Source organism: Neomonachus schauinslandi, chromosome 12, assembly GCF_002201575.2.
Source record: "Neomonachus schauinslandi chromosome 12, ASM220157v2, whole genome shotgun sequence".
Lineage (NCBI taxonomy): Eukaryota > Metazoa > Chordata > Mammalia > Carnivora > Phocidae > Neomonachus > Neomonachus schauinslandi.
In genome coordinates this window covers 95025109-95044081 of record NC_058414.1, presented here as the reverse complement: position 1 = coordinate 95044081, position 18973 = coordinate 95025109, and the positions used below count along the sequence as shown (strand labels likewise).

The window sequence follows — 18973 nt, the reverse complement described above, 5'->3', positions numbered from 1 at the left end:
TACTGCTCACGTATTTATTCTTTACGATAAACTTTGGACAGGGTCATGCAAAAGCTTAACTTGGACACTGAATACAGGGAAAAAGTAATAATGAGAAGAGGAGCAAAGGAATGACCTATTCTGACAGGCTTTTGAAGTTAGAAGCCTAGAAAAATATGATAATGTAGTAAAAAAAGTAGACTTTAAAATGACGCTATACTGACGTGTAGACCCCGCATCTCCCAGTTACTAGTTGAGTGATCTTGAGCAAGCTAATGACTGTACTGAGTCTGTGATCTCCTAGTAATAACTCTACCACCCAAGCTTGTTGTGGGAATTAGGGTGCCCAGCAGAAGGTTAGGACATAGCCGATATTCAGAAATTGTTACGTCACTCCTCCTCTTTCTCTTTAACTGGAGCTTTCTCATTATTTCTTCCAGTTTGTAAAGTTTGGTAGTCACACTGGAGTTTGAGATAAATAATTGCAGAGTTGTCTTTTTCTCCCCCCTTTTCAGGAGCACTAACAACATCCCATGAGCTTTGTGAACATGAATGGAAAAAGGAAAAAAACTAGACACCCAACTCAGACACACATGCTGAACATCAGCCGTGCTGCATCTCTGCCAGCGGAAACACCTCCCAGAGGCTGTTCAGATAGAGTAATGAACAGGATCCCTCCAGGAGCTCTCTCCTTCCCTTCCACTCCCCTGCCAGTCTTAATGACTTGCAGCTTCTGGGATAAGAGAGAGGAGAAGAGTATGGGGTGGGGTTTTTTGAGCCTGACAAAAGGGAGAGGTCAGCTAGAGGAGAATGTTGGTGCCTGAGTTACTGTGGGGAGCTGACTGTTGTAGGAGACTCTACATACATCTCATTTATAGAAGGAAGGTTGGGGTGGTTAAGGATACAGGAAGGAAAGTTGAAATACATATTGCAGTGCTGCTATTCTCGTCAACCCTTAACCAACTATGAGAAAATTCGAAAAATAAGCTCAGTGGATTTAGAGTCTGAATTGGATTGTATTTAAATTATTCGCTTGCATTGAAAAAAAAAAGAGAATCTCGGGGGCACCTCTGACTTCAGCTCAGGTCATGATCTCAGGGTCCTGGGATCAAGGGCCCGCCCTCCCCCATCAGGCTCCCTGCTCAGTGGGGAGTCTGCTCGTCCCTCCTCTCCCTCTGCCCCTCCTCCCACTCATGTGCTCCTGTACTCATTCTCTCTCTCTCTCACTCAAATAAATAAATAAAATCTTAAAAAGAGAGAGAATCTCCTGTTACCTTAGTAGTAGGCTTAATTCATATTGAGCTTTCCAAAAACAAAGAATTGCATTTTAGATGTGATGACTAGATATGAGACCTCAGAAGGAGTTCTTAGAACTTTTCTAAAATTGGTGATCAAAGTTCATGTTTATATAAAAAGGACAATTTCAAAATAGGAGAACATTTTTTAAAATGTTTACTAAAAACTAGAGCTTTTATAAAGCAAATGGAGATAGCCTTATGAAGGTTTAACATAAAATTCTTAAAGAAAAAAATTTCTTTTTCTCCCTTCCCGCTAATATTTCAGATTAGTCTTAGGAGTAATCACATTTATTTTCCTTCAGAAATTACTGGGACAAAGTTCCTAGGCTTTTATAAAATAAAAAGCAGAAAAGAGTGAAAGGAAAACTTGTGTTCCATTTAAACTTGGATGACCTGACAGAGGAAGAAGAGCAAGTAAATTACTGTGTAACGTGAAAGTTTGAAGCCCTATTCTCGGCACCTTATACGTGTTATCTCACTTAGCCCTCAAAATAACACAATGAGGTAGTATTGTAAACGCCATTTTACACACAAACATAAAATGTGTACTCTGTATACATCTTTAAGCGTACTTCAAGTATTGTTGGCAAGTGCTCATAATTATTGGTGGTGTGTGCCTCTGTCCTGGTATCCAGTTAGGCAAACACTATCTACACAAAGAAGTCTACGTGTCTGTAGTGAGTTCTTTCAGTTCAACTAGACTATCCCTCATCTACTCAAACTTTGATGAAGATTTTACTAAGCGTATTGACATATTTTTATCAATACTTTTTGCTCTAAGTCATTGATGAATCAGATATTTATTAGACACTTAATATGTTTCTTCCACTGTGCTATAAATCCAACAGAAATAAAAGGCAGGGGTCTTAGCCTTCAAATACATTTTATTCTTTTTAAGGATACAACATGAACCTGTTTGAAAGATGAAGTATGGTAATAAAATGCTAGTATAAAGATGGTAGCCATTAAAAGCAAGTCATCCATGTTAACTAGAAGACACAAGGAATTTTCATAAAAATGTGGAGCCTGCCCTTTGCTCAGAAGTTTGTCCAGGTTAAGGATGGAGATACAGCATAGGAATAGACAGAACATGGACAGTCCTGACCATTCCATAAATTAAGCAGAATAACAACATTCAACTATTTGAAAACTCTACCATCACTCTAACTCAAAATATATCTTTCGGCATAACCTGTCCTGTTAGAAATGCTTGCTTCTGGGATAAGTATTGTCTTTAGAAGTCATCATTTAAAATGTCTGTAGCTTTGGGAGGAGCCAAGAGTAGGTTTCTGACACTTGAGCATGAGGGCACTCACCAGATTGTCTCCCCTGACTGGAATAAAAGGGAGGTGTAAGATAGAATAGGATGCATGGTAAAAAAAAAAACATCAATACAGAGTGACAGAAAAGAATGGATAAATATCGATTGCATCAGTTTTATTTTGAAATAGCTAGTGTTGGGGATTAATGAGGAAATTAGCCTATCATTATAGTATTCTGTCTCTAACAATAGTAGGTATTTCATAAATATTTTTGACTTTTTTTTTAAAGATTTTATTTATTTATTTAAGACAGAAAGAGAGAGAGAGAGCTCATGAGAGGGGGGAGGGTCAGAGGGAGAAGCAGGCTCCCTGCCGAGCAGGGAGCCCGATGCGGGACTCGATCCCAGGACTCCAGGATCATGACCTGAGCCGAAGGCAGTCGCTTAACCGACTGAGCCACCCAGGCGCCCCTAATATTTTTGACTTTTGAATTAACAAACTAGCTTAACTAGCATGCAGAAGGCTTCCTTTTCATAACCAGTATTGTCATTAACCTTTTAATCAGAGAGTAAGTCTACCGCATGTCAAAGCACACAGTTTCAGCCTGAGGTTATCCAATAGTTTCCAAAACAAAAATCAGACGGAGGTTATTAATTTCAAAACATACCATTGAAATGTTCTGGCTGTGGAAATATTAAACCAAAATATTATAGTTTGGGATGCAGCGTATAACTATTCCAAATCAGTATTTTCCTACATGGATTTCTTGAAATGCAGATTCCATGAGTAATTATGAGGTGTTATTTGAGGGGCACGAGGAGGATCTGTAGTCAAGTAAGTTTGGGGCGCTCTCACTCAGGTAAACAGCGTTCCTTTGCTACAAAACTACCTAGAACACCTAACCATGCTGGAGTGCATTGTGACTGCCGAGAGGAGAATCTTTCCGATCTCACCTGATCCTGGGAGTCGTATTCTTTGGAATGCGCTTTGGAAAATGTGCTTCTGCCATGGTTGGAAACTCTAAAATCCATCTACAGAGAAGGTATGAATGAATTTTCAAAAGGAAATATCTTAAATAAAATATGTAAATATATTTATATGTAACATTAATTCATTACAGACTATTTTGAATAAAACCAGTACACTTGTGTTTTGAATTCTGCACTTGTGACGCAGCATAAAAGTAAAGATAACAAGTCTTCTAGCTTGAGGTTTGACAGCCAGCTACAAATTCACCGGGGAGACCATTGCTGTTGCGAGGGCCGTCTGTCACAGGATCGGTCTCAGCGTGGACATGCCCCGTCACAGAGGTCTGTGTCTGCGTGAGAGAGGTAGCCTCTTCTCCTGGCAAGTCTAGTGTGGATACCGCCGTCCGCTCCTTTCCCTGTTCCTTCCTGCAGGCTGTTTAATTTCCTGCAGTGTTTGTTGATAAATTTTTTAAGTACCTGGACAAACTAACGAAAAATGAGCTACCAGAGGTTATCCTCGTGTTTAATCAGTATACGGTGGTATTTCAATCATGCTGGGTCTGTGTGCCAGAAATCTTAGCCGCAGTCAGCCACAGGGTGCAAGTGCAGCATCAACAGCAATCTGATGAATGGTCATCCACTTTATAACTGGCATGAGCACCTGCTTCCTGAATCTTCTGCACTAAATAGAAAGGACGTTTATGTTCTTCCTGTGTTCGATTGCTTTTGAATGATCTTGTTAAACTGCTATGTAGTTTGTGAGATCCACACAAAGATCTCTTGGCATAAAACTTGGCATAGTTATTGTATTTAATGATTTAGAGAGGTAAACGATTCAGATGGCTTATTGTTTGATATTTTTGCAAAAGCAAAATCTAGGGTGTACTTTATCTTTTCTCTCAGTGGTGTCTTAGTCATTTGCAAAGAAGAAACATAATACAAGCAAAGTGACAGTGATTTCTTACCTTCTCATTAGGTATCTGTTTGTGTATATTTTGCTCTTGGTTTTGACATTGCAGTCTAGCAAAAGTGGTCTCATGATGCTGATGCCTTTAACATGCTCATAAGTATGATTTCCAGCACGGTGCCAAGCAATAGCTTTGCTACCTTCCACTAAATTACAATTCCATACCTCATTAAGGTTGTTAATATGTTAAAAATAACCATGATTGGAAAAGCAAACCATCTGATTGATTTTTGTCCCATCTTTACTATATAGAACTGCCTTTGACTTCAAAGAGTTATCTTAGCTCAGAACAGGGGACAGAGCAGAAACCTGTGCAATGATTCATGAGAATAGATGGAAGTCAGTGATTAGTTCATGTGCCTCTAGTCTTCAGTAACGGCATAAATCTTTGGGGGAGTTCTTTAATGTCAGGCTGCATGCCTGCCTATGTCAAATCACATACAGGCTAGCTTACATTATGAATCGAGAAATCTGAGGAGTGAACAAAAATTCCTTTTGTTGTTCATTATTTAAAGACGTCACACAGACTGAAGATATAGGAGAAAAGCATAATATTGCCCTCCTTTAACCATACAAAGCTAATGCATATTTATGAACACAAAGACCATTCACGTACGGCTAAGCATCTTTGTGGAACAGAAGAAAAATATTAATTGACTGCAGGTAAAACATATCTGTGACTTCTCAAGTCCACAAACTTGTTTATTCCCAGATTAAAAATTTCAAGGTGTGTTGAATGTTAACATAATGAGGAAGGCAATGAATATATAGCAAGCCTAGAAAAGAAAATTTACCACTGTGTCATTTAAATCAGTGGATTTTATAACAGCATCCTCTCCCTGGGATAATAAAACTTAACATGTATATGTGCTGTTTCCTTTGCATTATATGATGCAAGTTGAAGAATCTCCTCTTAGGGAGTTAATGTCCACCGGTTGAGAAATCATTCCTTACTTCCTTCACCATTCTTTTTTTTCTTCTTAATTTTAAATTCCAGTGTAGTTAACACATAGTGCTGTATTAGTTTCAGGTGTACGATATAGTGATTCAACACTTCCATACATCACCCAGTGTGCATTGCAACAAGTGTACTCCTTAATCCCCATCCCCTATATCACCCCCCATCCCCCCCCCCCCCCCCCCAGCTCCTTCACCATTCTCTACGGAAGTTAGCTGGAACACCAGACATACTAATGTGTTTAGCTAACCATGACCAAACCGTTAAGTAGACCAGAAACAGGGGGAGGAAGGCCTTCAATTAAAAGATAGGGGTTAACTATAACACATGGAAAGAAAGACAACCCAATGACACACAAATTCCTCTTTGATAAGGAATGAAGTTACAGTCTCTAACAGTGGGCCCCATTGTCAAAGACGCTGTTACCCGAGACAGAGGTATAGCCCTCTGGGCCTGGTGGGCATTCCTGCCCTTCTGGTGCTGTCTGCCACCCAGTGCTCAAGGGGCTGTGGATTACCTGTAACCCCTCTGGTGTGCTGTGCTTTCTGATGCGGACCCTGGGAGGACAGCCCTTACCGGGCCAGGATCCACCAACATGAAAAGCCACCACCACTTTCTGTTCTTTTGCTGCTAAAACCAAAGCACTCCTAGGGAAATCAGAAATTTCTACAAGACTCCCTTTCATATGAAGGAGGCTTTCAGAATTTGTCAAAGTGTGTTACGTTTGCATCTCTGGATGATAATTTGTGTTATATTTAACATCTATACCTTCAGAGAGAGTTATTTCTATAAGGGAGAGTGGTGGGGAGAAACAATACTCAAACTCTCTGGCAAAGCTAGTCAATGTAAATCAATTGAGGGAAAAATTCTGTACAAAGAAATTAAGGCAGCTCATGGTTTAAACAAACAAAAAGAAAACCCTGTTTTTTAGGGGGAAAAGCCGCGTAAGTTGTAATGGTTGCTAAGAAGCAGCTGCATGTTTCTCTTTGTGTAGTACCACGCATCTGGCTGGCCGGGGTTTCAGACCTCCCATCACATTGCTCCCAGTCCCGTTAAGGGATGAGAAACTGAAAGGCACGGAGAGACTTTTTTTTTTTTTAATTAATAGACTATTTTTAGAACGGTTTTAGGTTTACAGAAAATTGAGCCGATTAGAAAAAGTTTCCATATATCCCCTCTCCTGCTCACAGTTTCCCCTATTATCTTGCACTAGTGGGGGACTTGTGTTACAGGTGATGAACGAATATTGTGTATTATTATTTGTAAAAGCCCTTAAGTTACATTAGGGCTCACTGCTTGTGTTATGGATTCTGTGGGTCTTGACAAATGCATAAGGTCATGTATTGGTCATGTCCCACAGAACAGCTTCCCTGCCCTGACAACCTCCTGTGCCCCACCATCCCAGCCTCCCCGCCTGGCCCCGTCAGTGAGTGTCCCGCCACCAAGTCATGGCTTTGCACATGTCCTTCGCGGAGTTGGTTTCTCTTCCCACACAAGCAGCAGGGAACCCCTTGCCTACATTCTGCCCCCCACTCCTCTGCACCTGATCAGGTCTCTGATGAGCATCTTTCCGACTTCTCTCAGCCTCCCCTTCCATGCAGTGATGACAGTCTTCGTGTAGGCAGCTGCATGAGTCACATCTCGAACACTGGCATGGAGGTTTACGGAGGAGGATGTGGCCAGAGGGAGGCCAGAGCGATTTCAAGTCTCCCTCCTCGGTCCCCTTTCTGCTGCTTAGGCACGTTACCCGTATTACCAGTTACTCAGGCCAGGAGCAATTTTTAAATCCCCGCCTTTAAAACTCTACTACTTGAGGCAATATTTCTTGACTCTCTTATGATGTAACATGATGAGAAGATGAGTGCCCCTGCGCTTTCCTCCCCCTTCCATACCTGTATCTTCTGACAGTTACTGCTTCTACTCTGAATATGTAAAATGTTTCCATAGCTATAATAATAGTTTCTATGCTTTTGCTCTAAATTGATCTAAAACAAAAACAACAAAGATCATTATTCAAGAACAAGATTAGTTTTCATTTCACTCTTTTTTCCATTGCTGCATCCCAATTATTCCTCTTTCTTGAATTATTGTTTAGAATTGTTAAAATATTTTCCCTATTTTTTCTTCAGAAGAGTCTGAGAATTTGTCTTGTATCACTTTATATCTAAACAACATATTGTTCTTTTTATAAGATTTCGCTGTTGAGTCAGTTATGCTGGTTGGTTCATGGCACATGATCATCTCTGGTCCAGGCAAGAATCTTCACTGGCTGATTCATTTGCCTCCCTTTTATACCCTACCACATTCCCATTCTCCTTACTCTTCCCATAGGCAAACATGTTAGTGTGTGTGTGTGTGTGTGTGTATTTAAATTTTTAACATATTTTTAAATTTTGTTGTTAGAAGAGGTGTGTTGATGTGTTTGTATTTCAATTTATATAGATGGGTTCTGTAATTTATTTTTTTTAAGATTTATTTGTTAGAGAACAAGTGGTGGGGAGGGACATTGGGAGAGAGAGAGCGAGCACAAGGGGGGATGGGGGACAGGCAGAGAGAGAGAGAGAGAATCCCTGCTGAGCAAGAAGCCTGATGCAGGGCACAAGGCTCGATCCCAGGACCCAGAAATCATGACCTGAGCCGAAGGCAGATGCTTAACCAGCTGAGCCACCCACGCGCCCCTGATGGGTTCTGTAATTTATACCAATTCTGTTTCCTGTTGGGCATTGTTTTCACAATGCTTTGTGTTTTCAGTCCACCCACTTTTCTCCGAGTGTATCTAATCCATTGCTTGGTGTTTGTCTACCTGTGTTTGCCCAGTGATGGGCATCAAGTTCAAATATATTTTATGTTTTCTTTAAACATTCTTGGTGTTTGAATATATTTAAGCCCTCTTAATTAAATTTATGCATTTTGATTAAGTGTTCAAATAGAAATATATATTTATGAGTTGTATAGGTAGTAGAGATGTATATGAACTTGTGTTATATTTCAAGAACTGATAAGTAATTTAGAGAGTTGTTTTCCTAATAAAAGCAATTGTTTGACTAAAGACAAAGCCTACTCATATGCTGAGGTCTTACATACAGCAGAGTAAGTTCTCAGAGCCTATAACAGAGTACAAAAGACATAGTTGGAATAAAATGCTATAAAAGGAGGTGTAAGTACCTTACTCTGGTAATGTGTCATATATTAAGCTTTTAAATATTTTATTAAAATAAAGAATATCTTTATCCCCTCAGAGTTATATGAGTTATTAAAAATACCTTTTTTATGTCATTATTGAATAGATGTGTGCATTGGCATTTTCCCCATAAGGACTTGAGGTATCTTTCTATAAAGACTATATATCCTGAGGATAATGAATAGAATACAAAAGTAATGGAAAGTCATTACTTTGCAGAAGAAGAGGAATTTCCAAGTATTCTATTTAAAAGCAAATGTTATAGCCTTGATTAAACATTACATTTAACTTTAACCTGCTTATAAACTGAAAACTTGAAAACATAGTAAATTATATCAGTTTTCATAATCCAGATGGAGGAAGCATCCTCATTCCTCAAGGTAGATACTGTTTCCTGGTAGAGGTGGATATTTCTCACTGAGCATCCCCTAGAGTAGCCATGGGCATAGGAAGCAGATTCACCATTAGCAGGATTGACATTGAATTCTGAAAGCTAGAAGCCCAAGTCTGAGATGAAGTAGCGATTTTACTTAGGAAGCAATGTTTTATTTACACTTGAGCAAGTGTTTGATTAAAACCCTAGAACTGTCATATAGGGCTACATCGTTAGCATGCGGAATCAGTTCAGTCTTTTGAATTGGCAAGTATAGGTAGGAATCCTGATTCTGCCCCCTTGTTATCTGTGTGGTCCTGGACACATTTAATCTCTGCAAGCTTCAATTTTCTCATGTGTAAAAGTAATAATTAACAATAAGCTACCTTGCAAAATTGTGACTAGGATTAAGTCAGGTGAAAGTTCCTGGGATTATTCAGCACATACTACTTAAATTCGTTGTTAAGATTAAGTATGATAACCACATGAAGTTCTGGGATGGTACCTGGTGCATAGGACCAGATCTTCAGTGCACATTGATGTCCTGTCCTTTCTCTTCACTCTGCTAATGATCACTCCTTCTCTACTTCAGGGAAAGCACAAAATGCATGTAGATACTGGAATGGAAGGTGATTGGTGTGGCCTTATTCCTGTTGGACAGTCTTGCAATCATGTTACGACAACAGGCCTGAAGTGGAACCTCAGTAAGTAAAACCCTTGCACAAAGGGAGGTTTTCTTTCTTTAAAAAAAAAAAAAGTGTGTGTGTGTGTGTGTGTGTGTGTGTGTATATATACCTGGTATATACCTAGCAGTGGAACTCTTACGTCAAAGGTAGGTCTGTGTTTAACCTTTCTGTGAACGGTCAGGCTGTCTTCCAGAGGAGCTACACCATTCCCCATTCCTACCAGCAATGTGCGAGGCCTCCAGTTTCTCCCACAGCCTCACCAACACTTGTCACTATCTTTTTGTTTTTACACATCTTAGTGGATATGCGGCAGTATCTTGTTGTGGTTTTATTTGCTTCCCCCCCATGACATGATATCAAATACCTTTCCATGTGCTTATGGATCATTGTATATTTTCTTTGGAGTAACGTCTTCAGATCTTTTGTTCATATTTTAATTGCATTATTTTCCTTTTTAGTTTGAGTTGTAAGATTTCCTTATATATCCCAGATACAAGTCCTTTATCAGATATATGACTTGCAAATATTTCCTCAGTCTTTGACTTTTATTTTCATTTTCTGAAATTTAATTAACTAAATTCATTAATTTAATTTTGATGAAGTATGATTTTTTTTCTCTTATGGATTGTACTTCTGGTGTGGAATCTAAGAATTCTTTGTCCAACCTTCTTCATGATTATGTGTTCTTGAAACCTACTTTACTTTTCCAGAGAAGCAGCTGTTTTAACTAAAGTAGCAAGTTATTTTCATAGTCAAAGATTTTACAAGATTAGCTGCTTTTTACTAAGTTTTAAAATGTTTCCCAGTACTTATTAACTGTAATAGGTCCTAGTTATACTAAAACTGTCTGATTTGAAAGGAACAAAAACTGAGGTGGATCTTTTCATGAAATAAGTGCTGATTCCAAAATAAACCATCAAGCTTGTGAAATAGGTCAACTCTAGTCTCTTTAAAAATGATAGTAATTTAATCAAAAAGCTTTGGTTGAATGTCAGAGGGATTGTCTCCTGATTGACCAGTACCTCTAAGGTTGTAAAAACTAAAATATAGAACCACATCATTCTTTTGTAACATGCAAAACTCTGAGGTTCCCACAAGGAAATAAATATTTCAACAAGTAAATAATTTGAAGATAAAAAGATATTTTAAAAGACTTTTCTATGAGCCACTGCTGAAACAATTAGGAAAAACTAGAGCTATTTTGAGGCAAATGTCTGGAGAGCTCATCAGAATTTGAAAGGACGGTGAGACAGGATCTGCTTCAGTGCACAGAAATATGTGACAGCCTTTGAAACTGTTTAGCTGAAACTGACATGAGCTCCCATTAGAAACTTTTTTTGAAAACATTTCCAACCTAAAACAATTGTACTTTTTGGAGTTCCATTCGTTCCCGGGACCCAGTCTCGATGCTGGTGAAGTCCTTTCGGACCCGGCAGCGACTTCACTTTCCAGGGCCAGCACCAAGACAGGAGGGGCACTAAGCAGGAACGAGGGCTGGCTGTCCGGGCAGTGGCCCTGCTTCCTTTCTCTTACGGTGATGGGAAAGACTCAGACGATTATCCAGGCTTCTTCAGGGCTCCTTAGAACATCCTCCGATCCCCTGTGTCCCACAGTAACATGCACGTCCTAATTCCATATAATGAAGTTGACTCTGGGAAGGGGCCTTGGGCATGATGTGGTGTTTAATCTTACTGTCCGTGATAATGTTTCAATCCTGCAGACATGCTATGTACTACTACTTCTTTATATATTTACAGATTGTTTTGACTTTTAAAATAATTATTTTTCTTCTACCATTTTATATAAAATATGTAAATAGCAACTTAATGGAGTATGCAAAGCAAGAAAATTGAGATACACTGTTTCATCAGTTCTTTGTGGTGAAAGCTACTTAATGGGGTCTTGTGATAGGTAATATGTCATTAAAAAGTAGTGAGAACAGCTGGGAAATGATGCAATGTCAACTTGAAGAGCAGTGTCTAGATTTCTTCCACTGAGAGGGCAGGGCCCCTGCTTCTCTCACTGTCATTGTGAAAGCAGAGCGCTGAGGTCAATGTCAACTTGTCAGTCACACCTATGAAGTGACAGGATGGCCCAGGAAGGAGAAAGGAGGTGCAGTAACTCAGCCAGGTGCCGATCACTTCTTAGGTCAAGGAGAGTATGCAAGTGCTTCTAAAGAAACTATCAAAATCTCCCTCAGGGATGGGAGAGCAATCTGGCTGGGACTTCTGTCACCCCACTGATCGTCAGGGTGGATTCAGCTGATCTGGCTGACACCCTCACCACGGCGACTTGTGCATCCCTCCCAAAGCTGCACACTGGGTCATAGGGGACGACCTTCCCCTATAGAGGAGGACCGTTCTTCAGTCAAGGCTATATGAGTAGCTGCGCTCCCCTGCTAGGATCTCCAAACAAACTCTCAACGTCCGTTTGTAGGAGAACGTAGGGTAGTCAAACTTCCAAGACTCCAGACACCTCCAAATGAGGTGCTGCATGTGCCAGTCTGCCTTTCTTTAAAAACAAACAAACAAACCCAAATCTCCCTCAGGGGGTCTGGCTATCTCCCCGAGTCTTTTCCCACTCCAAAAGGTGATGCCACAAGTTCTGAAACTAATCTGATTTACCTGTTTCACTTTGCAGTATCTCTCATCACGTTCTGCCTTTAAAACAGGTGTGAAAAGGTGCCTCTGTACCCATCCCCCAGAAGTGACACGTGGCAGCTAGTGTTGAAGCTACCCGTATGACAGTAGTTTACTTCAGAGCAGGACGCTGTGAACATTCCGGATCACGTGTCTGGGCCTGGAGTTTCTCTAGGCTGTGTACACTTGGGAGTAAAATAGCTGCATCATAGGCAAGAGCGCCTTTGCCTTTCCTGGGTACGCCATATGGCTCTGACAGTGGGTACGCCATTGTACACTCACCCAGGAGAATACAAGAGTTCCCGTGCTCTGCATCCTCACGCAATTCTTGGTGTTGTCAGAATTCATCACTTTTGCCAATCTGAGGCGTATCAGTGATATTTCATTACAGTCTCTGGTTACTGCTGAGGGAAAGCATCTTTTTGTAGATATTAACCATGCAGCACTGGTTTCTTCTGTGGATCGCTTTCTTTTGCCTATTTAGTCATTGGACTATTTGGTTTTTTCTTATTATCAGAAGTTCTTCGGATCCTAATTATCTTCTTCCTGGCTATATTTTCCCTTTTCCAGTTGTTTGCTGCATTTTTGTATGCATTAAGGTTAGTAAGTTAAAGGCAGTCAAATGTGTCCATCTTTTCAGGGCGCCTGGGTGGCTCAGTCGTTAAGCGTCTGCCTTCGGCTCAGGTCATGATCCCAGGGTCCTGGGATCGAGTCCCACATCGGGCTCCCTGCTCTGAGGGAAGCCTGCTTCTCCCTCTCCCCTCCCCCTGCTTGTGTCTCTCTCTGTCAAATAAATAAATAAAATCTTAAAAAAAAAAAAAAATGTCCATCTTTTCTTAGGGGTTTGTAGTTTTTGTCTTAAATCATCTTTCTATTCTCCACAGTCATAAAGACATTCTCACAGTATAGTTTTAAGTCTTATTTTTAGGTCTTTTCTTGCACCTGAAATTGATTTTGGTGTATGATACGGGCTAGAGATCTGATTTTTTTTCATTACTGATAACGAGTTGCCCTAGCACCATTTATCTTACTTTCTCCAACCGAAAGTTTTCACGTGCAGGGGGAGAACTTGAATTTCTAGTCTCTTCTCTTGGTTTACACACTTCTTTCTAATTTATTTTTTTTTTATTCTTATGTTAATCCCCATACATTACATCATTAGTTTTAGATGAAGTGTTCCATGATTCATTGTTTGTGCATAACACCCAGTGCTCCGTGCAGAATGTGCCCTCCTCAATACCCACCACCAGGCTAACCCATCCTCCCACCCCCCTCCCCTCTAGAACCCTCAGTTTGTTTTTCAGAGTCCATCGTCTCTCATGGTTCGTCTACCCCTCCGATTTCCCCCGATTCATTCTTCCCCTCCCGCTACCTTCTTCTTCTTCTTTTTTTTTTTCTTAACATATATTGCATTATTTGTTTCAGAGGTACAGATCTGAGATTCAACAGTCTTGCACAATTCACAGCGCTTACCAGAGCACATACCCTCCCCAGTGTCTATCACCCAGTCACCCCATCCGTCCCACCCCACCCCCCTACACACTTCTTTCTGTACTGATCCCACACTGCCTTGATTAGCGTAGCTTTATAATGAATACTGAAATATGGCTAATGGAGTCTCCCAGCTGCTTCTTCCAGAGTTTGATGGTTATTCCTGGCTTTTCGATCTTCACAAATGTTAGCATTAACTTGACAAGGGTCACGCACACAATTCTATTTTAAGTTTTATTGGAATTATTTTTCATTTATAGATAAATTGGGAGAATACAACAATTGAGGAAGAAAATTCCTGTGTGTGATCGAGTCTTCCATAAACATAATATCTGTCTTTGTTTACTTAGAACTTTTTAACTGCTTTCAATAATTTAAAAATTTTGTCCAAAAGATCCTGTACATCTTATATAAGATTTATTTCTAGGAACCCTATATTTTGTGTTGATATTGTAAATTACACCTTCTAAAAACTTCAGTTTTCTGAGCTCTTTGGTGGCATATAGACAGACATAAAATTGATTTAAGTATATTATATCAATATATTGCTGAATGCTCTTATTGTTTCTAGGGGGAGGGGTACAGGGAGAGAGAGAATCTTGAGCATGTGGAGCCCCATGTGGGATCGATCTCACAACCCTGAGATCGTGACCTGAGCCGAAACCAATAGTCAGACACTTAACTGGCTGAGCCATCCAGGCGCCCCGCTTTTATTGTTCCTAAGAAATGTGAGTGTAGATTCGCTTGGGTTTTCTAAAGAAAGTCATATATTTGATGGTAATTAAGTTTTCTTTCTTCTTCACTCATAACAAATTGGGATGTGTTTTGTTATGACTAACTGAAACAGGAGCTTTAAAGAAGCCTGTTTCTTTTTTCCTCATGTAACAAAGTACAGGGATAAGTAGTTCCAGGGCATGGCTTCTGTGGTTCCATCAGCCTTTGCCTCAAAATCGTAAGAGGTTGCAACTCCAGCCACTCAGGTCCCCCGTTCAGCATCAGGACAAAGGAAAGGGCAGAGGGGAAGACGGGGTAGCACATGTAGCAGGAAAGCAAGGCTTTAGGGATTCCACCGTTTCCAGAAATCCTTCCTGCATCTAATCTTTGGCCTTAGTGGCCGGAACTACCCAGCAGCCACCCTCGCTGCGGAAGAGGCTGGGATGTAAAGTTTTGTATCTGAAGACCTGGGTGTCCCAAGTGAAACCGAGGTTCTGTCAGGGAGGAAGAAGAGAATCAGTAGAACTCTGCTCTTCTATCAAGAAATGTCTTTTCTTTGTCCACCGTCTTGATGAACAGTTTGGCTACACATATAGAATAAAATCTTATTTTCACTCTCTGTTGGCCATATTCTTAGGGGTTTCTGTTGTAGCTGTTGAAGAATTTGCAGTTAAGCAAATTGACTCTTATGCGTCTATAATCATCTTTTTTTTTTTTTAAAGATTTTTATTTATTTATTTAACAGAGATAGAGAGCACAAGTAGGCAGAGCGGCAGACAGAGGGAGAGGGAGAAGCAGGCTCTCCGCCGAGCAGGGAGCCCGAAGCAGGGCTCGATCCCAGGACCCTGGGATCATGACCTGAGCTGAAGGCAGCCGCTTAACCAACTGAGCCACTCAGGCGCCCCTATAATCATCTTTAACTCTGTCTTTTAGACCTCATTTTTCTTTGATGTCGTAAAGTTTTACTACCATATGCGTAAGTGTAACCTTTCTTGTATTCTAGTTGGTTTTCCTTCGCCCTGATAAGTGGTATAGTTTATCGCTTGTGCAAATTTTTCAGATATCCCCATTTTTTAGATAAGGACACATGGTAATTCCAAGCTTTAGGCAGTGATTTGCCTAAATTCACATCATTAGGGATTGATGCACTCAAAATTTGAATTCAAGTGTTTAATGCTCTTTTTCCTTGTTTCCAGTTAGTAAATGAAAGACTTGCCATCAAAGGTAAGTTGATGTTAAAAAAAAATCACTAAAATGAATTTGGGATAAAGAGAAGAAAACAAGAGGAAGGCACATATATGGGGAAAGCAAGAAGTGGAAAGGCTTAGGAAGAAGAATTTAAATTCTCTGGGATGGAGCTCTTAACTTCTTTACACTTTGGCCTAAGAAAATATCAAATGGAATTGCCTTCCATTTGCCCAGTCCTCTTATTTATAACACTCAAATTGAATGTGAAATTATGCATTCATTGTTCCTTCTTTTATGTTTTTTCAAAGTATAGAAATAAATGACAGAATGAAATAATTTCATAGCACTGACTGAAAGAGACTCAAATCTAACCCAAGTGGAATATTTTTGAAGGGAAGAAATTAAGAGAAAACCATTTGAAAAGATTTTTCATCTCAGTGGAAAATAATTTATAGTAAGTGTGTACAGGTACCAAGATTTTCTGCAGGAGTTCTCTGTGAGGATTTTTAAGTGCCAGCCTAACAAGGGAACAGCTTGTGGATCTATAAAACTACACTTGGTAAAAATGCAGTTTCAATGAGAAGCACCCTTAATTCTCACTCCATTATGACTCAAAGTGATTCTGGTCGGTTAGTGTTTTGAGTCTGGGGTGCAGGGGAGAGGTCCGTGCTGGAGATAGATGTTTGGGACTCGTTGGCTTATAAGTGTCATGGTTCAGCAACAGCTGTGCCCACTTGGGTTATAACCTTTTGTGAGCTAATGCCACTAATGTGTGAGATGTTTTATATTTTTAGGTGTCTTTATTACTATTTTTAATTATTGCTTTTCTAGTCCAGTGCTTAAAAAATGGCACTCTGAATCTGTGACATCAGTATTTCCTGTTTGATTCAAGGACAATATCTTTTGTATCTTTTTCTTTTTTAAGATTTATTTATTTATTTTAGAGAGAGAGTGAGTGCACAGTGGGGGCGGGGCAGAGGGAGAGAGAGTCTTAAGCAGACTCTGTACTGAGTGTGGAGCTCAGTGCAGGGCTCGATCTTAGGATCCTGAGATCATGACCTGAGCCAACAAGAGTCGGATGCTTAACTGACTGCACCACCCAGGCACCCCAGTGTCTTTTGTATCTTAATTCTTTGATAACTGGTGACCCAATTTGAATTGAACTAAAGATATTATTAAAATTTTTACATAAAACACATGTGTTAGAGATCAAAGGTGATAATCAGGATGGCTTTTTTTTTTTTTTTGCCTCTGTCTTGCCCAGAGGAAGCTGTTAGTGAAAGTTTTCCACCCCTAAACCATTTTCTTGAGTTTAGAAATAGGTGAAATGACCGTATTTCATCATATTTAAGATGTCATTGATTATAAGATGTATAATTATGTTCACTAAGGAAAAAAATACTAATTATAATTGCAGAGATGAGGGGGAAATGTACATGTTAGAACTGATAAAATATGGTAGATCAAATAGCACAGAACTTAATTATCAAATTATATGCAGAGACATAATTTGTTTATATAATTTGCTTAATTTATTGACTTCTAAGAAGTCAGCTAGGATTCTGATAAGGACCATGTTGATTGAGCGGATCAGTTTGAGAAGTAAATCCATCTTATACCAATGTTAAATCTTCCAACACATGAACCTGGGGTACTTTCATTTAGATCTTTAATTTCTTTCAACAAAGTCTTTCTGTTTTCATATTCTAAGCTTTTACTTCTTTTGTTAAATTTGTTCCAAAGTATTGTATTAATACTATTGTGAATGGAATTCTCTTCTTAATTTCATTTTTAGGTTGTTCATTGCAAGTGTATAGAAATAGAATTGATTTTTTTATAAATTGATCTTATATCCTACAACCTTGCTGAATTCATTTATTAGTACTAATGGTGTTTTAGTGGATTTCTTAGGATTTTTTAAATATTCAAGATTATGTCCATATGATGCTAGCTGTTGGTTTTTCATAGATGTCTTTTATCAGATTGAGGAAATTTCATTCTAGTCATAGTTTGTTGAGTGGTTTTTTTATCATGAAATAGCATGGATTTTGCTTTTGTTAATTTGTCTATTGAGATGATCATGTGATTTTTGTGTGTTTGTTTTTTTTAATTCTATTGATATAGTGTATTACATTAGTTGGATTATGGATGTTAAACCAAACTTGCATCTTTGGGACAAACCTCACCTGGTCATGATGTACAGTTCTTTTTATATATTGCTGGATTCTGTTTTCTCTTTTGTTGAGGACTTTTGTATCCATATCCTAAGATAAATTGTTTCATAGGGTTTTTTTGTTTTGTTTTGCTTTGTGATGTCTGACTGGTTTTAGTGTCAGGATAATACTGCTACCTGGTCTTGAAGTCTAGGCATTCAAGAAGGAAACTCCGGGGAACTCCAAGGCAACAAAAGCGAGACACAAGGGAAGTAGGTCTAGCAGGCAGGATGAAGACTAGGGAAGGACAAAGCGTAGAGGGAACTCTGGTTGCAGGGGAGATACCTGGCGTATGTTCTGATCCAAAGACAGGTGGTGCCTTGCACCTTGGCCCTCTTTGTCTGCTTACTGCCACAAAGAGAAGAGAGGGGAGGGAAGGAGAACTACAGGGCCATCTTGTTTCTAATTAAAAAACAGCAGGGGCTAGCTGGCCCTTTAGAGGAGTATAGATCACTGAACATTGAAGCAAGCACAACTTTATGGGGAAGAAGTTGCGTTTACGTGAAAATTATATACAATATCCTATAAGTGTTCTTTTAAAAATCACATATCTCTACACATGGACAGGAGAAATTTTCTCCCTTCTGTATTTATGTGTATTCTTTTTTATTTTTTTTATTCTTATGTTAATCCCCATACATTACATCATTAGTTTTAGATGTAGTGTTCCATGATTCATTGTTTGTGCATAACACCCAGTGCTCCATGCAGAATGTGCCCTCCTCAATACCCACCACCAGGCTAACCCATCCTCCCACCCCCCTCCCCTCTAGAACCCTGTTTGTTTTTCAGAGTCCATCGTCTCTCATGGTTCGTCTACCCCTCCGATTTCCCCCGCTTCATTCTTCCCCTCCCGCTACCTTCTTCTTCTTCTTCTTTTTTTTTCTTAACATATATTGCATTATTTGTTTCAGAGGTCCAGATCTGAGATTCAACAGTCTTGCACAATTCACAGCGCTTACCAGAGCACATACCCTCCCCAGTGTCTATCACCCAGTCACCCCATCCTTCCCACCCCACCCCCCACTCCAGCAACCCTCAGTTTGTTTCCTGAGA

At 39.6% G+C, this 18973-nt stretch overlaps 1 protein-coding gene across 2 annotated transcripts in view; it reads left to right on the top strand.

Moving 5' to 3' along the window:
- The window catches only part of TPK1 (thiamin pyrophosphokinase 1), a 343195-nt gene that overhangs the window by 229039 nt on the left and 95183 nt on the right, over positions 1 to 18973 (top strand). For both annotated transcript variants that reach the window (XM_021692761.2, XM_021692762.2), the window contains one exon: positions 9579 to 9690. In XM_021692761.2, coding sequence (XP_021548436.1) covers positions 9579 to 9690 — 112 coding nt within the window. The remainder of the gene's footprint in view (positions 1 to 9578; positions 9691 to 18973) is intronic.